Below are 25,082 nucleotides of genomic sequence, written 5' to 3'. Positions count from 1 at the left end.
ACACCACTTTTCTGTTTTTTAATTAACATTTTTTAAACAAGTTTTTTTTTTCATTTCACTTCAACAATTTTGACTATTTTGTGTATGTCCATTACATGAAATCCAATTAAAATTCAATATAATAGAAAAACACCAAGGGGGATGAATACTTTTGCAAGGAACTGTACTTGTCCTCTTGCTCATTTGTGCACCAGGGCCTCCCACTCCTCTTTCTATTCTGGTTAGCTCCAGTTTGCACTGTTCTGTGAAGGGAATAGTATACAGCATTGTACAAGATCTTCAGTTTCTTGGAAATTTCTCGCATGGAATAGCCTTGATTTCTCAGAACAAGAATAGACTGACGAGTTTCAGAAGAAAGGTCATTGTTTCTGGCCATTTTGAACCTGTAATCGAACCCAAACATGCTAATGCTCCAGATACTCAACTAGTCTAAAGAAGGCCAGTTGTATTGCTTCTTTAATCAACACAACAGTTTTCAGCTGTGCTAACATAATTGCAAAAGGGTTTTCTAATGATCAGTTAGCCTTTTAAAATGATAAACTTGGATTAGCTAACACAACATGCCATTGGATCACAGGAGTGATGGTTGCTGATATTGGGCCTCTGTACACCTATGTAGATATTCCATAAAAAATTTACAATTTCCAGCCATAATAGTCATTTACAACATTAACCTGTTAGGGCTAGGGGGCAGTATTGACACGTCTGGAAAAAAAAACGTACCCGATTTAATCTGGTTACTACTCCTGCCCAGTAACTAGAATATGCATATAATTATTGGCTTTGGATAGAAAACACCCTAAAGTTTCTAAAACTGTTTGAATGGTGTCTGTGAGTATAACAGAACTCATATGGCAGGCTACAACCTGAGAAGATTCCATGCAGGAAGTGGCTTGTCTGACAATTTCTTCCCCTTCTTGATTATCTCTATCCATTACAAAGGATCTCTGCTGTTACGTGACACTTCCTACGGCTCCCATGGGCTCTCAGAAGGCGGCAAAAAGCTGAATCGTGGCTTTGCAGGCTCTGGCTGAAAAAAAGTAGCGCGTTTGGGTAGTGGCTGGTTACAGTACTGTGAGACTCAGGCGCGTGCCCGAGTCGACCGAATGCTTTGTTTTCTTTCCTCTGTTTACCTAAACGCAGATTCCCGGTCGGAATATTATCGCTTTTTTATGAGAAAAATTGCATAAAAATGGATTTTAACCTGTTAGGGCTAGGGGGCAGCATTGACACGGCTGGATAAAAAACATACCCGATTTAATCTGGTTACCACTCCTACTCAGTAACTAGAATATGCATATACTTATTACATATGGATAGAAAACACCCTAAATTTTCTAAAACTGTTTGAATGGTGTCTGTGAGTATAACAGAACTCAAATGGCAGGTCAAAACCTGAGAGATTCCTTTACAGGAAGTGGCCTGTCTGACCATTTCTGGAACTTCTTTGCCATCTCTATCATTTACTAAGGATCTCTGCTCTAACGTGACACTTCCCACGTCGTCCATAGGCTCTCAGAGCCCGGGGAAAAAGAGAATGTCGTCATTCCAGCCCCAGGCTGAAACACATTATCGCCTTTCTCAAGTGGCCCATCAAGAGACACTAGCTTATGCGTGTGACCCCGACCGCCCCCGCCTTTGGGATTTTTTCTCTGTTTGCCGAAAAGGAGATTCCCTGTCGGAATTTTATCGCTTTTCTACGAGAAAAATGACGTAAAAATTGATTTTAAACAGCGGTTGACATGCTTCGACGTACGGCAATTGAATACTTTGAATTTTATTGTCAGGAATTGCGCCAAGCGCGCGACACTTCTTTACTATTTCGGATAGTGTCTGGAACGCACGAACAAAACGCCGCTATTCGGATATAACGATGGATTATTTTGGACCAAACCAACATTTGTTATTGAAGTAGACGTCCTGGGTGTGCATTCTGACGAAGACAACAAAAGGTAATGACATTTTTATAATAGTAAATATGATTATGGTGAGTGCTAAACTTGCCGGGTGTCTAAATAGCGAGCCCGTGATGCCTGGGCTATATACTTAGAATATTGCAAAATGTGCTTTCACCAAAAAGCTATTTTAAAATCGGACATATCGAGTGCATAGAGGAGGTCTGTATCTATAATTCTTAAAATAATTGTTATGCTTTTTGTGAACGTTTATCGTGAGTAATTTAGTAAAATGTTAGCGAATTCCCCGTAAGTTTGCGGGGGTATGCTAGTTCTGAACGTCACATGCTAATGTAAAAAGCTGGTTTTTGATATAAATATGAACTTGATTGAACAAAACATGCATGTATTGTATAACATAATGTCCTAGGGTTGTCATCTGATGAAGATCATCAAAGGTGAGTGCTGCATTTAGCTGTCTTCTGGGTTTTGGTGACATTATATGCTGGCTTGAAAAATGGGTGTCTGATTATTTCTGGCTTGGTACTCTGCTGACATAATCTAATGTTTTGCTTTCGTTGTAAAGCCTTTTTGAAATCGGACAGTGTGGTTAGATTAACGAGAGTCTTATCTTTAAATGGCTGTAAAATAGTCATATGTTTGAGAAATTGAAGTAATAGGATTTTGAAGATTTTGAAAATCGCGCCACAGGCTGGCAGTGGATGTTACGTAGGTGGGACGAATTCGTCCCGCCGGTCCCATAGAGGTTAAACAGCGGTTGACATGCTTCGAAGTACGGTAATGGAATATTTAGAATTTTTTTGTCACGAATTGCGCCATGCTCGTGACCCTTATTTACACTTCGGATAGTGTCTTGAACGCACGAATAAAACGCCGCTATTTGGATATAACAATGGATTATTTTGGACCAAACCAACATTTGTTATTGAAGTAGCAGTCCTGGGAGTGCATTCTGACGAAGAACATCAAAGGTAATCAAACTTTTGTAATAGTAAATCGGAGTTTGGTCAGGGCTATTGAGGGTAGTGGGCAGTATTGACACGGCTGGATAAAAAACGTACCCGATTTAATATGGTTACTACTCCTGCCCAGTAACTAGAATATGCATATAATTATTGGCTTTGGATAGAAAACACTCAAAGTTTCTAAAACTGTTTGAATGGTGTCTGTGAGTATAAATGGCAGGTCAAAACCTGAGAGATTCCTTTACAGGAAGTGGCCTGTCTGACCATTTATTGTCTTTCTTTGACATCTCATTCCAAAACTTAGGATCTCTGCGGTAACGTGACACTTCCCACGGCTCCAATAGGCTCTCAGAGCCCGGGAAAAACCTGAATGTCGTCATTCCAGCCCCAGGCTGAAACACATTATCGCCTTTCTCAAGTGGCCGATCAAGGGACAGTGGGCTTAGGCGCGTGCACTGGCCGCCCCCGTCTTTGTGTTTTTTCCTCTGTTTCCCGAAAAGGAGATTTCCTTTTTGGCACGAATTGCGCCATGCTCGTAACCCTGATTTACCCTTTAGGATAGTGTCTTGAACTCACGAACAAAACACCGCTATTTGGATATAACAATGGATTATTTTGAACCAAACCAACATTTGTTATTGAAGTAGAAGTCCTGGGAGTGCATTCTGACGAAGACAGCAAAGGTAATAACATTTTTCTTATAGTAAATCTGACTTTGGTGAGTGCTAAACTTGCTGGGTGTCTAAATAGCTAGCCCTGTGATGCCGGGCTATCTACTGAGAATATTGCAAAATGTGCTTTCACCGAAAAGCTATTTTAACCTCTATGGGACCGGCGGGACGAATTCGTCCCACCTACGTAACAGCCACTGCCATCCTGTGGCGCGATTTTCAAAATCTTCAAAATCATATTACTTCAATTTCTCAAACATATGACTATTTTACAGCCATTTAAAGATAAGACTCTCGTTAATCTAACCACACTGTCCGATTTCAAAAAGGCTTTACAACGAAAGCAAAACATTAGATTATGTCAGCAGAGTACCAAGCCAGAAATAATCAGACACCCATTTTTCAAGCCAGCATATAATGTCACCAAAACCCAGAAGACAGCTAAATGCAGCACTCACCTTTGATGATCTTCATCAGATGACAACCCTAGGACATTATGTTATACAATACATGCATGTTTTGTTCAATCAAGTTCATATTTATATCAAAAACCAGCTTTTTACATTAGCATGTGACGTTCAGAACTAGCATACCCCCGCAAACTTACGGGGAATTCGCTAACATTTTACTAAATTACTCACGATAAACGTTCACAAAAAGCATAACAATTATTTTAAGAATTATAGATACAGACCTCCTCTATGCACTCGATATGTCCGATTTTAAAATAGCTTTTTGGTGAAAGCACATTTTGCAATATTCTCAGTAGATAGCCCAGGCATCACGGGCTCGCTATTTAGACACCCGGCAAGTTTAGCACTCACCATAATCATATTTACTATTATAAAAATGTCATTACCTTTTGTTGTCTTCGTCAGAATGCACACCCAGGACGTCTACTTCAATAACAAATGTTGGTTTGGTCCAAAATAATCCATCGTTATATCCGAATAGCGGCGTTTTGTTCGATGCGTTCCAGACACTATCCGAAATAGTAAAGAAGTGTCGCGGCGCTTGGCGCAATTCCTGACAATAAAATTCAAAGTATTCAATTGCCGTGACGTGGAAGCATGTCAACCGCTGTTTAAAATCAATTTTTACGTCATTTTTCTCGTAGAAAAGCGGTAAAATTCCGACAGGGAATCTCCTTTTCGGCAAACAGAGGAAAAAAATCCCAAAGGCGGGGGCGGTCGGGGTCACGCGCATAAGCTAGTGTCTCTTGATGGGCCACTTGAGAAAGGCGATAATGTGTTTCAGCCTGGGGCTGGAATGACGACATTCTGTTTTTTCCCGGGCTATGAGAGCCTATGGACGACGTGGGAAGTGTCACGTTAGAGCAGAGATCCTTAGTAAATGATAGAGATGGCAAAGAAGTTCCAGAAATGGTCAGACAGGCCACTTCCTGTAAAGGAATCTCTCAGGTTTTGACCTGCCATTTGAGTTCTGTTATACTCACAGACACCATTCAAACAGTTTTAGAAAATTTAGGGTGTTTTCTATCCATATGTAATAAGTATATGCATATTCTAGTTACTGAGTAGGAGTGGTAACCAGATTAAATCGGGTATGTTTTTTATCCAGCCGTGTCAATGCTGCCCCCTAGCCCTAACAGGTTAAAATCGGACATATCGAGTGCATAAAGGAGTTCTGTATCTATAATTCTTAAAATAATTGTTGTGCTTTTTGTGAACGTTTATCGTGAGTAATTTAGTAAATTCACCGGCAGTGTTCGGTGGGAATGCTAGTCACATGCTAGTCACATGCTAATGTAAAAAGCTTTTTTTTTATATAAATATGAACTTGATTGAACAAAACATGCATGTATTGTATATCATAATGTCCTAGGGTTGTCATCTGATGAAGATCATCAAAGGTTAGTGCTACATTTAGCTGTGGTTTGGATTTATGTGACATTATATGCTAGCTTGAAAAATGGGTGTCTGATTATTTATGGCTGGGTACTCTGCTGACATAATCTAATGTTTTGCTTTCGTTGTAAAGCCTTTTTGAAATCGGACAGTGTGGTTAGATTAACGAGAGTCTTGTCTTTAAAATGGTGTAAAATAGTCATATGTTAGAAAAATTGAAGTTTTTGCATTTTTGAGGAATTTGAATAACGCGCCACGGGATTACACTGGCTGTTGAGTAGGTGGGACGCAAGCGTCCCACCTAGCCCATAGAGGTTAAGAAACATGCAGTCGGCTCTCGACTTGATATTCAGACAAGCTAGTCGCAAACAGAGTCCTCTGTACTCTTCCCAGAGATGGATAGATTATGTATCTGGAGCTAAATGATGCGGTCCTTTAGCTCTGTGTTAAAACTTCTCATGGATGGTGGCAGTATTGAGTAGCTTGGATGACTGACATGCCCAGAGTAAACTGCCTGCTACTCACTCCCAGAAAGTAAGATATGCATATTATTAGTAGATTTGGATAGAAAACACTCTGAAGTTTCTAAAACTGTTTGAATGATGTCTGTGAGTATAACAGAACTCATATGGCAGGCAGAACTCATATGAGAAAAAATCCAACCAGGAAGTGACTGTAGTTTTTCTATCTAATCCCTATTCAAACTACAGTGTCTGTGGGGTCATTTTGCACTTCCTAAGGCTTCCACTAGATGTCAACAGTCTTTAGAACCTAGTTTTATGCTTCTACTGTTGCTGGGCAGAGAATAGGAGCTGTCTAAACCGGTGGACCAGTGAGTTGTTTACTGCGCACTCACGAAGGCTCCTTCTTTTTCCTCTGTAATGAATACGCTATTGTTCGGTTGGAATATTATCGAAGCTTTATGTTAAAAAGATCCTAAGGATTGATTGTAAACATGGTTTGACATGTTTCTACGAACGGTAGAGGAACTATTACTTTCTGTCTCTGGTTTTACGTTCACGCGTTATGCCTTTGGATTAGTGATCTGAACGCACAAACAAAACGGAGGTATTTGGACATAAATATGGAGTTTTTTGAACAAAAATAACATTTCTTATGGAAGTGAGAGTCCTGGGAGTGCATTCCGACGAAGATCAGCAAAGGTAAGTGAAGATTTATAATACTAATTCTGAGTTTAGTTGACTCCAGAACTTGGCGGGTAACTGTATAGCTTGCTTTGATGGCTGAGCTCTGTACTCAGAATATTGAAAAATGTGCTTTCGCCGTAAAGCTATTTTAAAATCTGACACAGCGGTTGCATTAACCTCTCTAGGCTAGGCGGGACGAATTCGTCCCACCTACGTAACAGCCACTGCTATCCTGTGGCGCGATTTTCAAAACCTTAAAAATCCTATTACTTCAATTTCTCAAACATATGACTATTTTACAGCCATTTAAAGACAAGACTCTCGTTAATCTAACCACACTGTCCGATTTCAAAAAGGCTTTACAACGAAAGCAAAACATTAGATTATGTCAGCAGAGTACCAAGCCAGAAATAATCAGACACCCATTTTTCAAGCCAGCATATAATGTCACCAAAACCCAGAAGACAGCTAAATGCAGCACTCACCTTTGATGATCTTCATCAGATGACAACCCTAGGACATTATGTTATACAATAGATGCATGTTTTGTTCAATCAAGTTCATATTTATATCAAAAACCAGCTTTTTACATTAGCATGTGACGTTCAGAACTAGCATACCCCCGCAAACTTCCGGGGAATTCGCTAACATTTTACTAAATTACTCACGATAAACGTTCACAAAAAGCATAACAATTATTTTAAGAATTATAGATACAGACCTCCTCTATGCACTCGATATGTCCGATTTTAAAATAGCTTTTGGTGAAAGCACATTTTGCAATATTCTAAGTACATAGCCCAGGCATCACGGGCTCGCTATTTAGACACCCGGCAAGTTTAGCACTCACCATAATCATATTTACTATTATAAAAGTTTGATTACCTTTTGTTGTCTTCGTCAGAATACACACCCAGGACTGCTACTTCAATAACAAATGTTGGTTTGGTCCAAAATAATCCATCGTTATATCCGAATAGCGGCGTTTTGTTCGATGCGTTCCAGACACTATCCGAAATAGTAAAGAAGTGTCGCGCGCATGGCGCAATTCGTGACAATAAAATTCTAAGTATTCCATTACCGTACTTCGAAGCATGTCAACCGCTGTTTAAAATCAATTTTTACGACATTTTTCTCGTAGAAAAGCGATAATATTCCGACAGGGAATCTCCTTTTCGGCAAACAGAGGAAAAAATCCCAAAGGCGGGGGCGGTCGGGGTCACACGCATAAGCCAGTGTCCCTTGATCGGCCACTTGAGAAAGGCGATAATGTGTTTCAGCCTGGGGCTGGAATGACGACATTCTGTTTTTTCCCGGGCTCTGAGCGCCTATGGACGACGTGGGAAGTGTCACGTTAGAGCAGAGATCCTTAGTAAATGATAGAGATGGAAAACAAGTTCAACAAATGGTCAGACAGGCCACTTCCTGTAAAGGAATCTCTCAGGTTTTGACCTGCCATTTGAGTTCTGTTATACTCACAGACACCATTCAAACAGTTTTAGAAAATTTAGGGTGTTTTCTATCCATATGTAATAAGTATATGCATATTCTAGTTACTGGGTAGGAGTGGTAACCAGATTAAATCGGGTATGTTTTTTATCCAGCCGTGTCAATACTGCCCCCTATCCTAAACAGGTTAAGGAGAAGTGTACCTATAATTCTTTCAATAACTGTTGTACATATTATCAACGTTTATGATGAGTATTTTTGTAAATTGATGTTCTCATTCACCGGATATTTGGAGGGAAAACATTTTCTGAACATCACGCGCCAATGTAAAATGGGCTTTATGGATATAAATATGAACTTTATTGAACAAAACATATATGTATTTTGTAACATTGAGTCCTGGGAGTGTCATCTGATGAAGATCATCAAAGGTTAGTCATTCATTTTAGCTGTATTTCTGTTTTTTGTGACGCCTCTCCTTGCTTGGAAAATGGCTGTGTGGTTTTGCTTGTTTAGGCGCTGTCCTAACATAATCTAATTTTATGCTTTCGCCATAAAGCCTTTTTGAAATCGGACACTGTGGTTGGATTAAGGAGAACCTTATCTTTAAAATGGTGTATAATACTTGTATGTTTGAGAAATTTTAATTATGAGATTTTTTGTTGCTTTGAATTTGCCGCCCTGCACTTTCACTGGCAGTCATCATATCGATCCCGCTAACGGGATCAAGCCATAACAGGTTTTAAGTAAGTAATATAAAAGGACCAAGTTTGTTTTGTCTAAATTAGTGGCATTATGTTGGAGGAAAGGTAAGTGGTTTGTTTGTGCGACCACACCGTTCTCGAGTCGCTACCTCCATCTGGGCTAGCCTTATTTCCTTCTTCATTCTCAAAGAAAACTAATTGACGACCTGGTGCCAAAACAGAAAATGCTTTGTATTGGTGATTTATTTTTGTCATATCATAAATTTGTTTTAGTTGTTCACTCTGCAAGACATTTAATATAGAACAAAATTCCCGCTGTGCAGTTGCTCCACTGCTACAAGAAAAGGCTTTATATAGAACCAAAAAGGGTTGAAAAGCACCTTTTAGCAATATACTGTAACCAACTGGTTAATTGATGACTGTGGAGGCTGGTCTCTTGAAGGACAGGGGCCTGGTGACCACACATAGAGTGGTTACAGAGGTTTGTGATTGCAGCAGAAGGTGGCGAAATAAGGCTGCGGGATGTGGGAGATGGAGATCAATAAGATATCATAGACTCTCTACTCTCCAGTGGTGTGGTGACCACAGCATTGACCTCTGAGTCCTGCCACCTGGTTGAACACCATTGGTAGGACTTTGTTTGTTATTTTTTACAGTACTGTTACATATTTACTAGTGTACTTATCCTCTATGGGCTAGGCGGGACGAATTCGTCCCACCTACGTAACAGCCAGTTGAAGCCTGTGGCGCGATTTTCAAATACCTTAAAAATCCTATTACTTCAATTTCTCAAACATATGACTATTTTACAGCTATTTAAAGACAAGACTCTCGTTAATCTAACCACACTGTCCGATTTCAAAAAGGCTTTACAACGAAAGCAAAACATTAGATTATGTCAGCAGAGTACCAAGCCAGAAATAATCAGACACCCATTTTTCAAGCTAGCATATAATGTCACAAAAACCCAGAAGACAGCTAAATGCAGCACTAACCTTTGATGATCTTCATCAGATGACACAGCTAGGACATTATGTTATACAATACATGCATGTTTTGTTCAATCAAGTTCATATTTATATCAAAAAACAGCTTTTTACATTAGCATGTGACGTTCAGAACTAGCATACCCCCCGCAAACTTCCGGCGAATTTACTAAATTACTCACGATAAACGTTCACAAAAAGCAGAACAATTATTTTAAGAATTATAGATACATCACTCCTCTATGCACTCGATATGTCCGATTTTAAAATAGCTTTTCGGTGAAAGCACATTTTGCAATATTCTAAGTACATAGCCCGGCATCACAGGGCTAGCTATTTAGACACCCAGCAGGTTTAGCACTCACCAATATCAGATTTACTATAAGAAAATGGTCTTACCTTTCCTGTTCTTCGTCAGAATGCACTCCCAGGACTTCTACGTCAATAACAAATGTAGGTTTGGTCCAAAATAATCCATAGTTATGTTCCAACAGCAACGTTTTGTTCGTGCGTCCCAGACACTATTCCAATGGTAAATAACGGTCGTGCGCACGGCGCATTTCGTGACAAAAGATTTCTAAATATTTCATTACCGTACTTCGAAGCATGTCAACCGCTGTTTAAAATCAATTTTTATGCAATTTTTCTCGTAAAAAAGCGATAATATTCCCACCGGGAATCTGCAATTAGATAAACAGCCGAAGGAAAATATATCACTGGGTCGAATCGGGCACGCGCCTAATTCCATTGTCCTCTGATGGGCCACTTGGAAAAGGCGATAATGTGTTTCAGCCTGAGGCTGCCTCGTCTTCGTTCAGGTTTTTCCCGGGCTCTGGGAGCCTATTGGAGCCGTGGGAAATGTCACGTTACAGCTAAGATCCTGACGCTTCAATAAACAGAAGCAAGAACAACAACACCTTGTCAGACAGGCGACTTCCTGCATGAAACCTTCTCAGATTTTTGCCTGCCAAATGAGTTCTGTTATACTCACAGACACCATTCAAACAGTTTTAGAAACTTTAGGGTGTTTTCTATCCATATGTAATAAGTATATGCATATTCTAGTTACTGGGTAGGAGTGGTAACCAGATTAAATCGGGTACGTTTTTTATCCGGACGTGAAAATACTGCCCCCTATCCCAAACAGGTTATCTTTACCTATTCGACAGAATTAAAAAAAAACGATTGGTAACCAATTGGCGCCTAATGCTGCTTGATTTAATTAAGTAATTTTTGTGCTGCCATTTTACTATGCAATTTGTTAGTAAATTGCGAGTTATTTCTGTTCAGGAGTTCTGCCGATATGTGCATCAGTTGTCTTTTACAACTTATAATGGTCTTCTAACTTAAACAGTTTCTGATCAGGGTCAAAACAAAGTTTTATATAAAAAAATGTGTCTTCAGTGGAAATTAAAGGTGAAGAAAGACATTTGGAGTGCTCATGAAATTCTAATACAGACATCCAACAGATAGATCCAAGTCCCTTTCATAGACAAAATGTCAGAGTTGCTCAAAGAGTATGTTCACAAGTGAGTGGCAGAGGCAGGTATGATATAACCTGGCTATTAACAATTGAATGGATCTCACATGGATCTGACAAGGACTCTGGTGTGATGCTGTTTTTCGCACACTGACACTGACAATGGCTAGTTCATCAGAACTACTCTTCCAACTTTTAAATGGAACATTTCGACTTTAGAAGGGTTTTAGACACTATTAACCACATTGGTTTCCATTGCTAATAACCATACCATGAAATTGTAAATTACTATTTCAGCAGTTTAATTCAACAATCATGCCTTTTTTGTTACCTTTTTATGAACGGTTGGTTTGTTGTATAATTTATTGAGGAACGTAAAATCCCTTACGATCAGAGGTGGTAATTGGTCTCAGCAGAAGAAATAGCCAATCAGAGACTGGAATTTACCCCTGGTCCTGGCAGCTGATTAATGGAAAGAGCATTATCCTCTTCCCCACTGCACCATAGTCATTGTGTCCAGTATGCAGTCCAGTATGCAGTCCCATATTGGCATAGCCCTCCTGACAGGCCCAATTTACAGCCTCTGAAAAGTCTAGTACCTAATATCTAAAGGAGCAATACCTAATAAACTCTCCGTTTACCTGGGAAATGTATTTCTGAAGTTGATGGAGAAAAGGGGTAGGTTGAGGTGGTTGGTCTCTCCAGAGGCTTGATTGGGTTGAGCTAGTGATATGAAAGCCTCGGATCCAATTAGCTTAGTGACCTAGGGATGGAGGAAGATGGGGAGGATTTGGATTTAAGCACCCCCTACCCACCACCACTATATCAATCTCTATCGGTCTTGAGGAAAGAGTGCCCCCTACTGGACAAACCGACAGCGTATAACTTCAGATATCCCAGGGGAGAACAACTGCCCTGTGTCATTGAAGCCACGGAAGTTCACGGCCGACCGCGGTACTGCAGGCATTGTTTGCAGAAAACAGTACCACCATTATAGTGAATGGAAAAATGACAATCTTCGTGGTCAATCTTTGTATAAAAACATTTTACGAGGACAATCATGGTACCAATAATTGCTTCTAATACACCAGATGTATGTCTCCAACCGATTATTTTAAAATCGTACACAGAAGAAGTTATAAGGATCATTTAGTTGCTAATGGCAGTCTGCAGTACCCAGGTCGGCCTTCAACTTGAGTTTCTCAATGAGAGCACTGAGCTAGCCTGCGAAGTCACTTCCTGGAGTAGCTCAAACTGCGCATGTTATGTCTCCATGAGACACCATCTTAACCGACTTAATTTGGCTTCAATGCGCTATTGAGTCTTCACATAGGAATGAATGGTGTCACATAACCATTGGCTTTGTCCATTCATATATACAGTCATTGGGTTATGCAGCCAAATATTCACCTAGCTTAACCCTGGGCCATGTTTATTAGGGCAAAAACTTAAAGTGTTTAAAATGTTTTGCAACGGAAAATGAAAATGAGGTAGTCTAGGTAGTCCCCATCTGTCTCAATTAGTTTTTATTTTGTTTGGTCCCTAATGAACACAACCCTGCTTATCTTCAACTGTTTAGCATTTAGAGAGCTGTGGAAAGATATGGCTTGCAAAGAATGTCACTAAATTGCTATTTGTCTGTTTCTCTCCTCAGCCAATGGCGAATTTCCTCCTACAGTAACCGGCAACACTAAACTGCCAATGAAACCAACCAATCAGAACATCAAAACAACCACCCCGTCCAATGGAAACTCAAGAACCTTGTCAGAACATCCAACTCTGACTGCCTGTAAGTGTCCACCTGTTGTAGTATAGTTGTGAGTATCTCAGGCATAGGCGCTGTATTTGTAGTATACAAAAAAGGCAGTCTGAGAGGAAAGATGATACATTTTTGTCTCTGATCTCAAGCTAGAACAATGGTCTCTGATCCCACACACAGACACTCTCTCTTATCCTCTCCCTGCTTGCTCACTGACAAGCGCGCACACACACACACACACACACACACACACACACACACACACACACACACACACACACACACACACACACACACACACACACACACACACACAAACACTTACCCAGGAAGACTTCTACTCACACTCACTCCACACGTGCTATGAAAAGGCACAGTGCTTTTTTCTCAAACAAAGTAAGTGTGCCACCTACTGGATTCATCCCCACGTCTGTAACTGTACATCTCACTTTGGATTAAATGGAGCAGGACGGACAGTTTTGATCTGCAAAACGCTCCAATTTGCTTCCATGGAATGTCAATGTAGCTCCTTTCACCGAGTTGACATTTTCTACCTTAGATTCTTCCAAGCACCGAGCTACTGCATAAATTAACACTGTGGATAGTGCAGAGCTGGAATTGGCTCCTTTTAGATACATTTTACACGGCACGCAACACTGACTTTCCAGGAGTATAATCATTGAAGTAATCATGTATTTTGTCTTGTCGCTTTGTCTTCGAGCCAATAGCACCACTGCAGACAAAATAAATACCTATCTGGCTGCTGATGCCAGTGCCCTTATACTCTGGGAATCTCAGAGTAATTGCATTTATCAACATCTTGTTTACTCCTCCAAGCAACAAGATGATGTTCATGACATTCCCTTCAGTATCATTGCAAAGAGTGAAATGCACAGTTCAATCAAGACTTGTTAGCCACGATCTCATGCTAACACACTAGGGAGTGTGTTAGCATGAGGCTGTGGCTAACATTCTTTTGCCAATAAAATGTGAATGCAGCTACTTCGTTGTTATTCTGGCTATTTGACAAGACAGTAAATTAGCCGTAGTTGGCTAGCTAGCAAGCACTGGACAAGAACGTTTCCAGCCAGTATGGCAATGGAACATTTAGAAGGAACAACTGGGTCGCGTCCATAGATACAGAACAAAAAGACTGAACGACTGGTCGGCTTGGGTAGCAACCCTAGATTTGTGTCTGGACTATATCTTGTGGAAAGATGAAATAGTATGAATAAATTCATCAAAATAACGTTTTTATTGAAAATGTGTCAATCATTATTTTAATATGTTGGTAACCCGTTGTATAAAAGTGATAATGCCCTCGAAGCTGGTGTTTGGAGGATATATTGTCACGGTTTGCCAATATATCCTCCAAACACAGGCTACTCAGGCATTATCACTTAATTGACATGCCTGATCTGATATGCATCAACCTGGTAACAGACTTTTTGTAACCAACTGTGAAGTGTTTTTTATTGGTGGTTAAGATATGAGGGACCAGAATGCGTCTATTAAATAAGAGCTGTGTCAGTTAAATAATGCAATATCGAGTGACTTCAAACACAGCTCGCCTAGCCACAACATCACACAATCATTGAATCTCAAATATCATCTACGTTTTTTGATGATGTGTTATTCAATGATGAGTGTTGATCATTTGTTGATAATGGTGATTTTTCTCCTGGGAATATTGGTATAGGTTTCCAAAACTGACTGGATCTTAACCAAGACCGTATACTAGTCCTCCACATATGGTGTTTAAATTACAATGGCTATCTAATATCTTGGGTGTTCAAAAAAGCAGGACTCTCTCTGATTTTGGGGTCAGCCTTCTTTTCGTCCCTTGGCCTTGGATTATCATAGGTATTCTCCCAGGAGATTAATAAGTGGACTTGCATTTATGGCTTGGTCTTCTGATAGGCAACTTTTATTGGGGCTTTAATATTCGTTCTGCATCTCCCTTTGGCCGGAACCCTCCAGTGCTGATGGGCTTGATGCCTGTAGGGGAAACGATTGAAAGCCTGATGAGTGTGTGTGAGTGCCTGATGAGGGTTTTAGGTCACTGAAGCAGCTCTCCTCCTTCCTCAACATGCTCAATGATTAACCCTGGGAAACATCAATGTCTTTTCCATCTCTCCTCATTGCTCTCTGCTCTTCTTCGCACCTCTCTCTCTGCTCTTCTTCTTATCTCTCTCTGCTCTTCTTCATACCTCTCTCTGCTCTTCTTCGCACCTCTCTCTGCCTTTCTTCGCACCTCTCTCTCTGTGCTCTTCTTCGCACCTCTCTCTCTGCTCTTCTTCGCACCTCTCTCTCTGCCATTCTTCGCACCTCTCTCTGCCCTTCTTCGCACCTCTCTGCCCTTCTTCGCACCTCTCTCTGCTCTTCTTCGCACCTCTCTCTGCTCATCTCTCGCTCTCTCACCTTTTTTACTGTCCCATCTTGTTCTCTCTCTTTTTCAGACTCTCTTTCTAACCTTTCTTGCTTTCAGCCCCTTCTTACTCATTTCCACTGTTTTGTCTCTCACTCTGCTTTCTTTTGGTTCTTTCCTTTTCCCACTCTTTCTCTCGTTTCCCCTGCTCCTTCCCTCTTTCTCAACCGGCTTTTTCTCACCTCTCTCTTTCTCTTTATCCCCTTCTTTTTCTCTCCTCATTGTTTCTCACGCCCATCTATATGTATTGATCTGTTGCCTGAAGTCTCTCTGCACCTTTATTTTTCTGAAACCCGACCCTACAATGAGGTGTGTACTCAGACAGTGTCTGTGTCTGAAATGGCACCCTATTCACTATATAATGTACATATGGTTCTGGTCAAAAGATGTGCACTATATAGGGAATAGGGTGCCATTTCGGACGCAACCACTCTCTCACTGCTGACTCATCGTTTTCTATGGGGGAAACAACAGAGTTCTCTCACAGACTCTCAGTTGATAAGCTCACTTCACTTTCTCACCGTGATTACTTGGCCGCCAGATGGGAAAGGGACGCGTCACTAACTTCAAAATGAGTGTGTATGTGAGTGGGTGCAGTAGTTTTGTATGTGGTCGTGTTTGAGAGAAAGTGTGTAGGCCTATTATTTTACAACACCAAGGACAGAGGAAGAGGAGACCGACTGAAGCGATCTGATTGGCTCCTGTCAGAAGAACAGCAAGTGATTGACAGCTGCACTAAACAAAATCGGTCCATAATGACTATGCAGATCCTCGGGGGGGAAGATTTTTTTTGTCTCTTACAGTTGTTATTAGTCGCTAATTAGCCACATTCCGCACGCAGAATACATAATTGTTTACTAGTCGTTAAATCAAATGGTGGTGTTGAGTCGTTTGTTTGTGAGCTGTTGTTATTCCATGGCTGTGGCCCAAATGGAACTCTATTCCATACAGTGCACTACTTAAAGACCAGGACCCATAGGGCTCCATATAGAGAATATGGTGCCATTTGGGACACATCCCGTGTGTTTGGAAGAGGTATTAATCACCTGGACAGACATGTGACTGATAATGAGCACCACAATACAACATACTGTGTGTGTGTGTGTGAGTATGTTGAAATAAAATACTGTAATTAAATAGACTGGGGACTTCTTAGAGACTCCATTTCAACTCATACTCATCTTCCTTCATGCATCAATATGGGCCAATCAAAGTGGAACAACCTTTTAGGGTTATATTCCAATGCAATGACCATAATAGCAGTGTGCATATTGAGTCAGAGACATTAAATAGCCATCTGTCTCTGGTGAAAGACAGATCAAACTATTTCATGCTCATTAAATTTTATAAGAGTCCTATCGTGAACATACTGCTGTATAAGACAAGTATTGGGAACCGTGTACCATAAAGTTTGACCCCTTCACATTTCTGTAGTATAGAAACAGTATGAATATGCACAAACACAACAAAAAGCAAAACACCATTAGAACATCAGATTAAAGTTTTGATTAGTCATGAAATAGCAGCAGTAGATCAGCAGCATAAATCATAAATCAACTCAAAATTGTATGCAGTAAGGCTTTCTGTATTGGTTATACCCAGCAATCAAAGCAAATCAAAAGTCAACAGTCAATTCAATGAATAATCCAGAGTTCAAAGGTCACAAAACAAAAATTTGATTCAGTTGTTAAAAACTTCTTACGACAACCCGATCCCGTTAGTGGGATTGAGTTTGACAATAGCCAGTGAAAAATCAGTGCCAGATTCAAAACCACAAATCTAATCATTTCAATTTTCTCAAACATAGGACTATTTTACACCATTTCATAGATACACTTCTCCTGAATCGAACCACGTTGTCCGATTTCAAAAAGGCTTTACAGCGAAAGCAAAACAATAGATTATGTTAGGAGAGTACATAGACAGAAATAACCACACAGCCATTTTCCAATCAAGCATATATGTCACAGAAAGCCAAAACTCAGCTAAATGCAGCGCTAACCTTTGATGATCTTCATCAGATGACACTCCTAGGACATCATGTTACTGTCACGATTCCCACCGACGGTGGCGCCTCCTCCTGCTCGGGTGGCGCTCGGCGGTCGTCGTCACCGGCCTATTAGCTACCACTGATTCCCTTTTTGGTTTTCGCTTTTTGGTTTTGTGCACCTGTGTTTAGTTTGGTTAATTAGCGGGGCTATTTATGTTAGCTGGTCCGCTTCCGTGTTGTGCGGGATTATTTCAATTGTGACGGTTCATGTTCGTGTCGGCACTATTTTACGCCGTGTGTACTTTCTCCCCTGTGTTTGGGAATATTTTGTTTGATGAGTGAGTGTACATTAAATACGCCACTACCCTGTACTCGCTGCTTCCTGTGTCTCATTCCTTCACCACGACTGCCAATCCGTTACAGAATCCCGCACCACGAAAAGGCATGGAATCAGCAGGAGCAGCGGCCACCCCTGTCCCCTCGATGGAGGAACGCGTCCTCCACCACACTACGGTCCTCCACCGCATAGGAAGCGCGATGGACCAGATGATGGAGAGGATGGACAGATGGGAGAGAAGTGGTCTCCTCTCTCCACCTCCGGCTCCTCCGATACAGCCACCTCCTCCTCCCACTACGTCTGGCTCAGGCGCGCTTCGTTTGGCGCTCCCGAGGGAGTATGATGGGGCGGCGGCTGGGTGCCAGGGATTTCTGCTCCAGCTCGAGCTGTACCTGGCCACCGTCAGACCTGCTCCCTCAAGAGAGGAGAGCGTGAGTGCCCTCGTTTCCTGCCTGACGAGCCGAGCTCTGGAGTGGGCTAATGCGGTCTGGAATGGCCAAGACTCGGCGAGGGACCATTATCCAGAGTTCACCCGCCGCTTTCGGGCCGTGTTCGACCACCCTCCGGAAGGAAGAGCGGCGGGTGAACGGCTGTTCCACCTCAGGCAGGAGACGAGGAGCGCTCAGGACTTTGCGTTGGAGTTCAGGACCTTGGCTGCTGGGGCGGGGTGGAACGACAGGGCCCTCACAGACCACTATAGATGCAGTCTCCGGGCGGACGTCCGCAGGGAGCTGGCCTGTCGGGACACAACTCTATCCCTGGACGAGCTCATCGACATGTCCATTCGTTTGGACAATCTGCTGGCTGCCCGCGGGCGTTCGGAGAGGGTCCTGCCCATTCCACCTCCGTGCACCCCCGCCCCTACCCCTATGGAGGTGGGGGGGGCTGTGCCAAGGGGCACCGGAGGAGCTGGCTCCTCCTGCACCAGCTGTGGTTGGAGAGGACACACGGCCGACCGGTGCCGGAGGATCCAGTCTGGGAGTCGAGAGGGCAGGCAGAACACTTCTCGGTCACCCCAGGTGAGTCAGCACCAGATTCACCCAGAACCCCCTGTTGGTCACGTGTTCTTACCTGTTTTGTTTTCTAAATTTTTCCCCTCTTCCCAGCATAGGGCGCTAGTCGATTCAGGCGCAGCTGGGAACTTTATGGATCGTGGACTTGCCATTAAGCTGGGCATTCCGCGGGTGCCGTTAGATTCCCCCTTCCCCGTGCACTCCCTAGATAGCCGACCATTAGGGTCAGGGCTAGTCAGGGAGTCTACGGTGCCACTGGACATGGTAACGCAGGGGAATCATAAGGAACGCATTCGTTTTTTCGATTCGCCTGCGTTTCCGGTGGTGCTGGGGGTCCCCTGGCTGGCTGGTCACAATCCCCGTATTTCGTGGAAACAGGGGGTTCTCCAGGGGTGGTCAGAGGAGTGTTCAGGGAGGTGTCTAGGAGTTTCCATAGGTGCCACGTCGGTGGAGAGTCCAGACCAGGTGTCCCCCGTGCGCATTCCCCCTGAGTACGCCGATTTGGCGATCGCCTTCTGTAAAAAGAGGGCGACTAAATTACCACCCCATCGACAGGGGGATTGTGCGATAGACCTCCAGGTTAACGCTGCGCTTCCCAAGAGTCACGTGTACCCCTTGTCACAGGAGGAGACAGCGGCTATGGAGACATATGTCACTGAATCCCTGGGACAGGGGTACATTCGGCCCTCCATCTCACCCGCCTCCTCGAGTTTCTTTTTTGTGAAGAAAAAGGAGGGAGGTCTGCGTCCGTGCATTGATTACAGAGGTCTAAACGCTATCACGGTGGGGTTTAGTTACCCACTACCTCTCATCGCTACGGCGGTGGAATCATTTCACGGAGCAAAGTTCTTCACGAAACTGGATCTCAGGAGCGCGTATAACCTGGTGCGTATCAAGAAGGGAGACGAGTGGAAAACCGCCTTTAGTACCACATCGGGCCATTATGAGTACCTCGTCATGCCGTATGGGTTGAAAAATGCTCCAGCCGTCTTTCAATCCTTTGTTGACGAGATTCTCAGGGACCTGCACGGGCAGGGCGTGATTGTCTATATCGATGACATTCTGATATATTCCGCCACCCGCTCCGCGCATGTGTCCCTGGTGCGCAAGGTGCTTGGTAGACTGCTGGAGCATGACCTATACGTTAAGAATTATAGATACAGAACTCCTCTATGCACTCGATATGTCCGATTTTAAAATAGCTTTTTGGTGAAAGCACATTTTGCAATATTCTAAGTACATAGCCCAGCCATCACGGGCTAGCTATTTAGACACCCGGCAAGTTTAGCCTTCACCAAAATCAGATTTACTATTATAAAAGTTTGATTACCTTTTGTTGTCTTCGTCAGAATGCACTCCCAGGACTGCTACTTCAATAACAAATGTTGGTTTGGTCCAAAATAATCCATCGTTATATCCGAATAGCGGCGTTTTGTTCGTGCGTCGCAGACACTATCCGAAATGGTAAATCAGGGTCGCGCGCATGGCGCAATTCGTGACAAAAAATGTCTAAATATTCCATTACCGTACTTCGAAGCATGTCAACCGCTGTTTAAAATCAATTTTTATGCAATTTATCTCGTAAAAAAGGCCCTAATGATTTATGCTATACAACGTTTGACATGTTTGAACGAACGTAAATATATTTTTTCCCCTCGTTCATGACGAGAAGTCCGGCTGGCTTAGATCATGTGCTAACAAGACGGAGATTTTTGGACATAAATGATGAGCTTTTTTTATCAAAACTACATTCGTTATGGACCTGTGATACCTGGAAGTGACATCTGATGAAGAGAATCAAAGGTAATGGATTATTTACATAGTATTTTCGATTTTAGATTAAGGAGATGTTTATCTTTCAAAGGGTGTAAAATAGTTGTATGTTTGAAAAATTTGAATTTTGACATTTATTTGGATTCAAATTTGCCGCTCTTGAAATGCACCTGCTGTTGATGGAGTGCACCACGGGTGGGACGCTAGCGTCCCACCTAGCCCATAGAGGTTAAGGCAATGGTATTGCTGTTGTGATTAGTTGTGTAGTTTTGGGTATTGGTAGTTAGGAGTACGGCAAACACCTTATTTCTTTGGTTCCTCAATATACATTTACCATATTACAATGTAGGCTATGTGTTACAGCACTATTTTTGGTGTCCCCCTCAGGAATTGCTCTTGAGAAAATGTCATGTAATTGTCCCCTCCAAAGTTGATATCAGATTTTCGCCAATGCATGTAACTACATAAGTCATTACCACCAAAATAAGCTAGGCTAGGACTCCATCTGCTGTTGTAACAATGCATCCTATTATGTAACCTTGTTACATGTAACTACATAAGTCACTACCACCAAAATAAGCTAGGCTAGGACTGTCAGCTGTTGTAACAATGCATCCTATTATGTAACCTTGTTACATGTAACTACATAAGTCACTACCACCTAAATAAGCTAGGCTAGGACTCTGTCAGCTGTTGCAACATTGCTCCATGATTGGCTCAGTGTTCTATCACTCATGGGGACACTACGTCACCGCCAAGTCTAAGGGTAGAGCTCGAAAACTCTACCCCCTTGGGTGCTGCCATAGCGTTACATTAGGAATGCCCATCCAAGAAGGCTCAAAGTCATCGGCTACAGATAAAATGACATCAAATCACATTATATCTAAAGTAGCTTTGATTGGACTGTCAACATCATACTGCTTAGTCTTAGCTAGCAGTCATCTACGACCTGAAGATCACTGACGTCATCATGATTCAAGTTGTCTTGAAAGCACCGTAAATCCAGAGAATGCCCGACTTTGATTACAAAGTTTGATGACAATATTTGCCCACGAAGGACCGCTGCCATCCTGTCCAAGTGAGCACAGCACAACAAGATGAGCCCACAAATGTCTTGTATGCTGCTGCATAAATGATGGAATACGCCATGGAGATGCTGTATGTATATTGTAGCTAAGAAAGTAATACTAAGTGTATGTTGTGTAGTAAGCTTGTTAGTAGCCCATTTAACCTCTATGGGCTAGGTGGGACGCAGGCGTCCCCCCCGTGGTGCACTCCATCAACAGCAGGTGCATTTCAAGAGCGGCAAATTTGAATCCAAATAAATGTCAAAATTCACATTTTTCAAACATACAACTATTTTACACCCTTTGAAAGATAAACATCTCCTTAATCTAACCACGTTTTACGATTTCAAAAAGGTTTTACGGCGAAAGCATAAATTTAGAGTATGTTAGGACAGTACATTTACAAGAGTTGTGTGTAATGTTTTGTCAATTCAAAGACAGGGTCACCAAAACCATAAAACCAGCTAAAATGATGCACTAACCTTTTACAATCTCCATCAGATGACACTCCTAGGACATTATGTTAGACAATGCATGCATTTTTAGTTCTATCAAGTTCATATTTATATCCAAAAACAGCGTTTTACTATGGCATTGATGTTGAGGAAATCGTTTCCCTCCAATAACCGGGAGTCAAGTCAGCATCACAAATTAAATAATTAAAATTAGAAAACATTGGTAAAATATTATATTGTCATTTAAAGAATTATAGATTTACATCTCTTGAACGCAATCAACTTGCCAGATTTAAAAATAACCTTACTGGGAAATCACACTTTGCAATAATCTGAGCACTGCGCCCAGAAAAATACGCGTTGCGATACAGACTAGTCGTCATGTTGGGGAGATCTAAAATCGAAAATACTATGTAAATAATCCATTACCATTGATTCTCTTCATCAGATGTCACTTCCAGGTATCACAGGTCCATAACGAATGTAGTTTTGTTCAAAAAAGCTCATCATTTATGTCCAAAAATCTCCGTCTTGTTAGCACATGATCTAAGCCCGCCGGACTTCACTTCATGAACGAGGGGAAAAAATATATTTACGTTCGTTCAAACATGTCAAACGTTGTATAGCATAAATCATTAGGGCCTTTTTTAACCAGAACATGAATAATATTCAAGGTGGACGAATGCATACTCTTTTATAACGTATTGGAACGAGGGTACCCAACATGAACTCGCGCGCCAGGTGTCTAATGGGCCATCATCGTTCCATGGCTCTTGTTCGGTCAGATCTCCCTCCAGAAGACTCAAAACACTTTGTAAAGGCTGGTGACATCTAGTGGAAGCAATAGGAAGTGCCAAAATATTCCTCAGCCCCTGTGTTTTTCAATGGCATAGGTTTAAAGGTAATACAACACATCAGGTATCCACTTCCTGTCAGAAAATGTCTCAGGGTTTTGCCTGCCAAATGAGTTCTGTTATACTCACAGACACCATTCAAACAGTTTTAGAAACTTTAGAGTGTTTTCTATCCATATATAATAAGTATATGCATATTCTAGTTACTGGGTAGGATTAGTAACCAGATTAAATCGGGTACATTGTTTTTATCCAGCCGTGCAAATACTGCCCCCTAGCCCTAACAGGTTATTAAGGCTGAGAAATGTGTGTTTTCCAAAAGAGCCGTTTCCTTTCTGGGTTATCGCATTTCCACCACGGGGGTGGTGATGGAGTGTGACCGCGTTAAGGCCGTGCGTAATTGGCCGACTCCAACCACGGTGAAGTAGGTGCAGCGGTTCTTAGGCTTTGCCAATTACTACCGGAGGTTTATCCGGGGTTTTGGCCAGGTAGCGGCTCCCATCACCTCACTGCTGAAGGGGGGGCCGGTGCGTTTGCGATGGTCGACGGAGGCGGAGGGAGCCTTCAAGAAGTTGAAGACCCTGTTCACCGACGCACCCGTGTTGGCGCACCCGGACCCGTCTCTAGCATTCATAGTGGAGGTGGACGCATCCGAGGCTGGGGTGGGTGCCGTGCTATCACAGCCCTCGGGTACGCCATCGAAACTCCGCCCCTGCGCTTTCTTTTCGAAGAAGCTCAGTTCGGCGGAGCGTAACTATGATGTGGGGGACAGGGAGTTGCTAGCGGTGGTAAAAGCTTTGAGGGTGTGGCGGCACTGGCTTGAAGGGGCTAAACACCCCTTTCTCATCTGGACCGACCACCGAAACCTGGAGTACATCCAGGCAGCGAGGAGACTGAATCCGCGTCAGGCAAGGTGGGCCATGTTCTTCGCCCGGTTTAGGTTCACTATCTCCTATAGACCGGGTTCCCTTAACACTAGAGCCGACGCGCTGTCCCGTCTCTATGACACGGAGGACCGGCTCATCGATCCAACTCCCATCATTCCAGCGTTTAGGCTGGTGGCACCGGTGGTATGGGAGGTGGACGCGGACATCGAGCGGGCATTAGTGTTGGAACCTGCGCCTGCGCAGGTTCCCGTGGGTCGCATGTATGTGCCGCTCGGTGTTCGTGATCGTTTGATTCGATGGGCGCACACGCTACCTACGGCGGGTCATCCTGGTGTGGCGAGGACAGTGCGGAGTCTCAGGGGGAAGTACTGGTGGCCCACCTTGGCTAAGGACGTGAGGTCCTATGTCTCTTCCTGTTCGCTGTGCGCTCAGAGTAAGGCTCCTAGGCATCTACCGAGAGGGAAGTTACAGCCCCTCCCCGTTCCACAACGGCCATGGTCGCACCTGTCTATAGATTTATTGACAGATCTTCCCCCCTCTCAGGGGAACACTGCGATTCTGGTGGTTGTGGATCGGTTCTCTAAGTCCTGCCGTCTCCTCCCATTGCCCGGTCTCCCTACGGCCCTGCAGACTGCGGAGGCCCTATTTACCCACGTCTTCCGGCACTACGGGGTGCCGGAGGACATTGTCTCTGATCAAGGTTCCCAGTTCACATCCAGGGTCTGGAGGGCGTTTATGGAGCGGCTGGGGGTCTCGGTCAGTTTGACCTCCGGTTTTCACCCCGAGAGCAATGGGCAGGCGGAGAGGGTGAACCAGGAGGTGGGCAGGTTTCTGAGGTCGTATTGCCAGGACCGGCCAGGGGAGTGGGCGAGGTACATTCCCTGGGCTGAGTTAGCCCAGAACTCACTTCGCCACTCCTCTACTAACATGTCACCCTTTCAGTGTGTTTTGGGTTACCAGCCGGTCCTGGCACCATGGCACCGGAGTCAGACCTAGGCTCCTGCGGTGGAAGACTGGGTACAGCACTCCAAGGAGACCTGGAGAGCCGTCCAGGACTCCCTAAAGGAGGCCAGTGCGCGGCAGAAGAGGAGTGCTGACCGCCACCGCAGTGAGGCGCCCGTGTTCGCACCAGGAGACAGGGTCTGGCTCTCGACCCGGAACCTGCCCCTCCGCGTGCCCTGCCGGAAGCTGGGGCCGCAGTGTGTGGGGCCCTTTAAAGTCCTGAGGAGGATAAACGAGGTGTGTTATCGGTTACAACTCCCTTCCTATTACCGTATTAACCCCTCGTTTCATGTGTCTCTCCTCAGGCCGGTGGTAGCTGGTCCCCTGCAG

General features: G+C 43.2%; 1 protein-coding gene across 2 annotated transcripts in view; it reads left to right on the top strand.

Moving 5' to 3' along the window:
* Positions 1 to 25,082, top strand: part of LOC106562017 (ALK tyrosine kinase receptor) — a 285,056-nt gene that overhangs the window by 162,858 nt on the left and 97,116 nt on the right. For both annotated transcript variants that reach the window (XM_014126545.2, XM_045688931.1), the window contains one exon: positions 12,842 to 12,976. In XM_014126545.2, coding sequence (XP_013982020.2) covers positions 12,842 to 12,976 — 135 coding nt within the window. The remainder of the gene's footprint in view (positions 1 to 12,841; positions 12,977 to 25,082) is intronic.

The sequence above is a fragment of the Salmo salar genome, chromosome ssa11 (genome assembly GCF_905237065.1).
Source record: "Salmo salar chromosome ssa11, Ssal_v3.1, whole genome shotgun sequence".
Taxonomy (NCBI): domain Eukaryota; kingdom Metazoa; phylum Chordata; class Actinopteri; order Salmoniformes; family Salmonidae; genus Salmo; species Salmo salar.
This window is presented reverse-complemented; position numbering and strand designations above follow the sequence as displayed.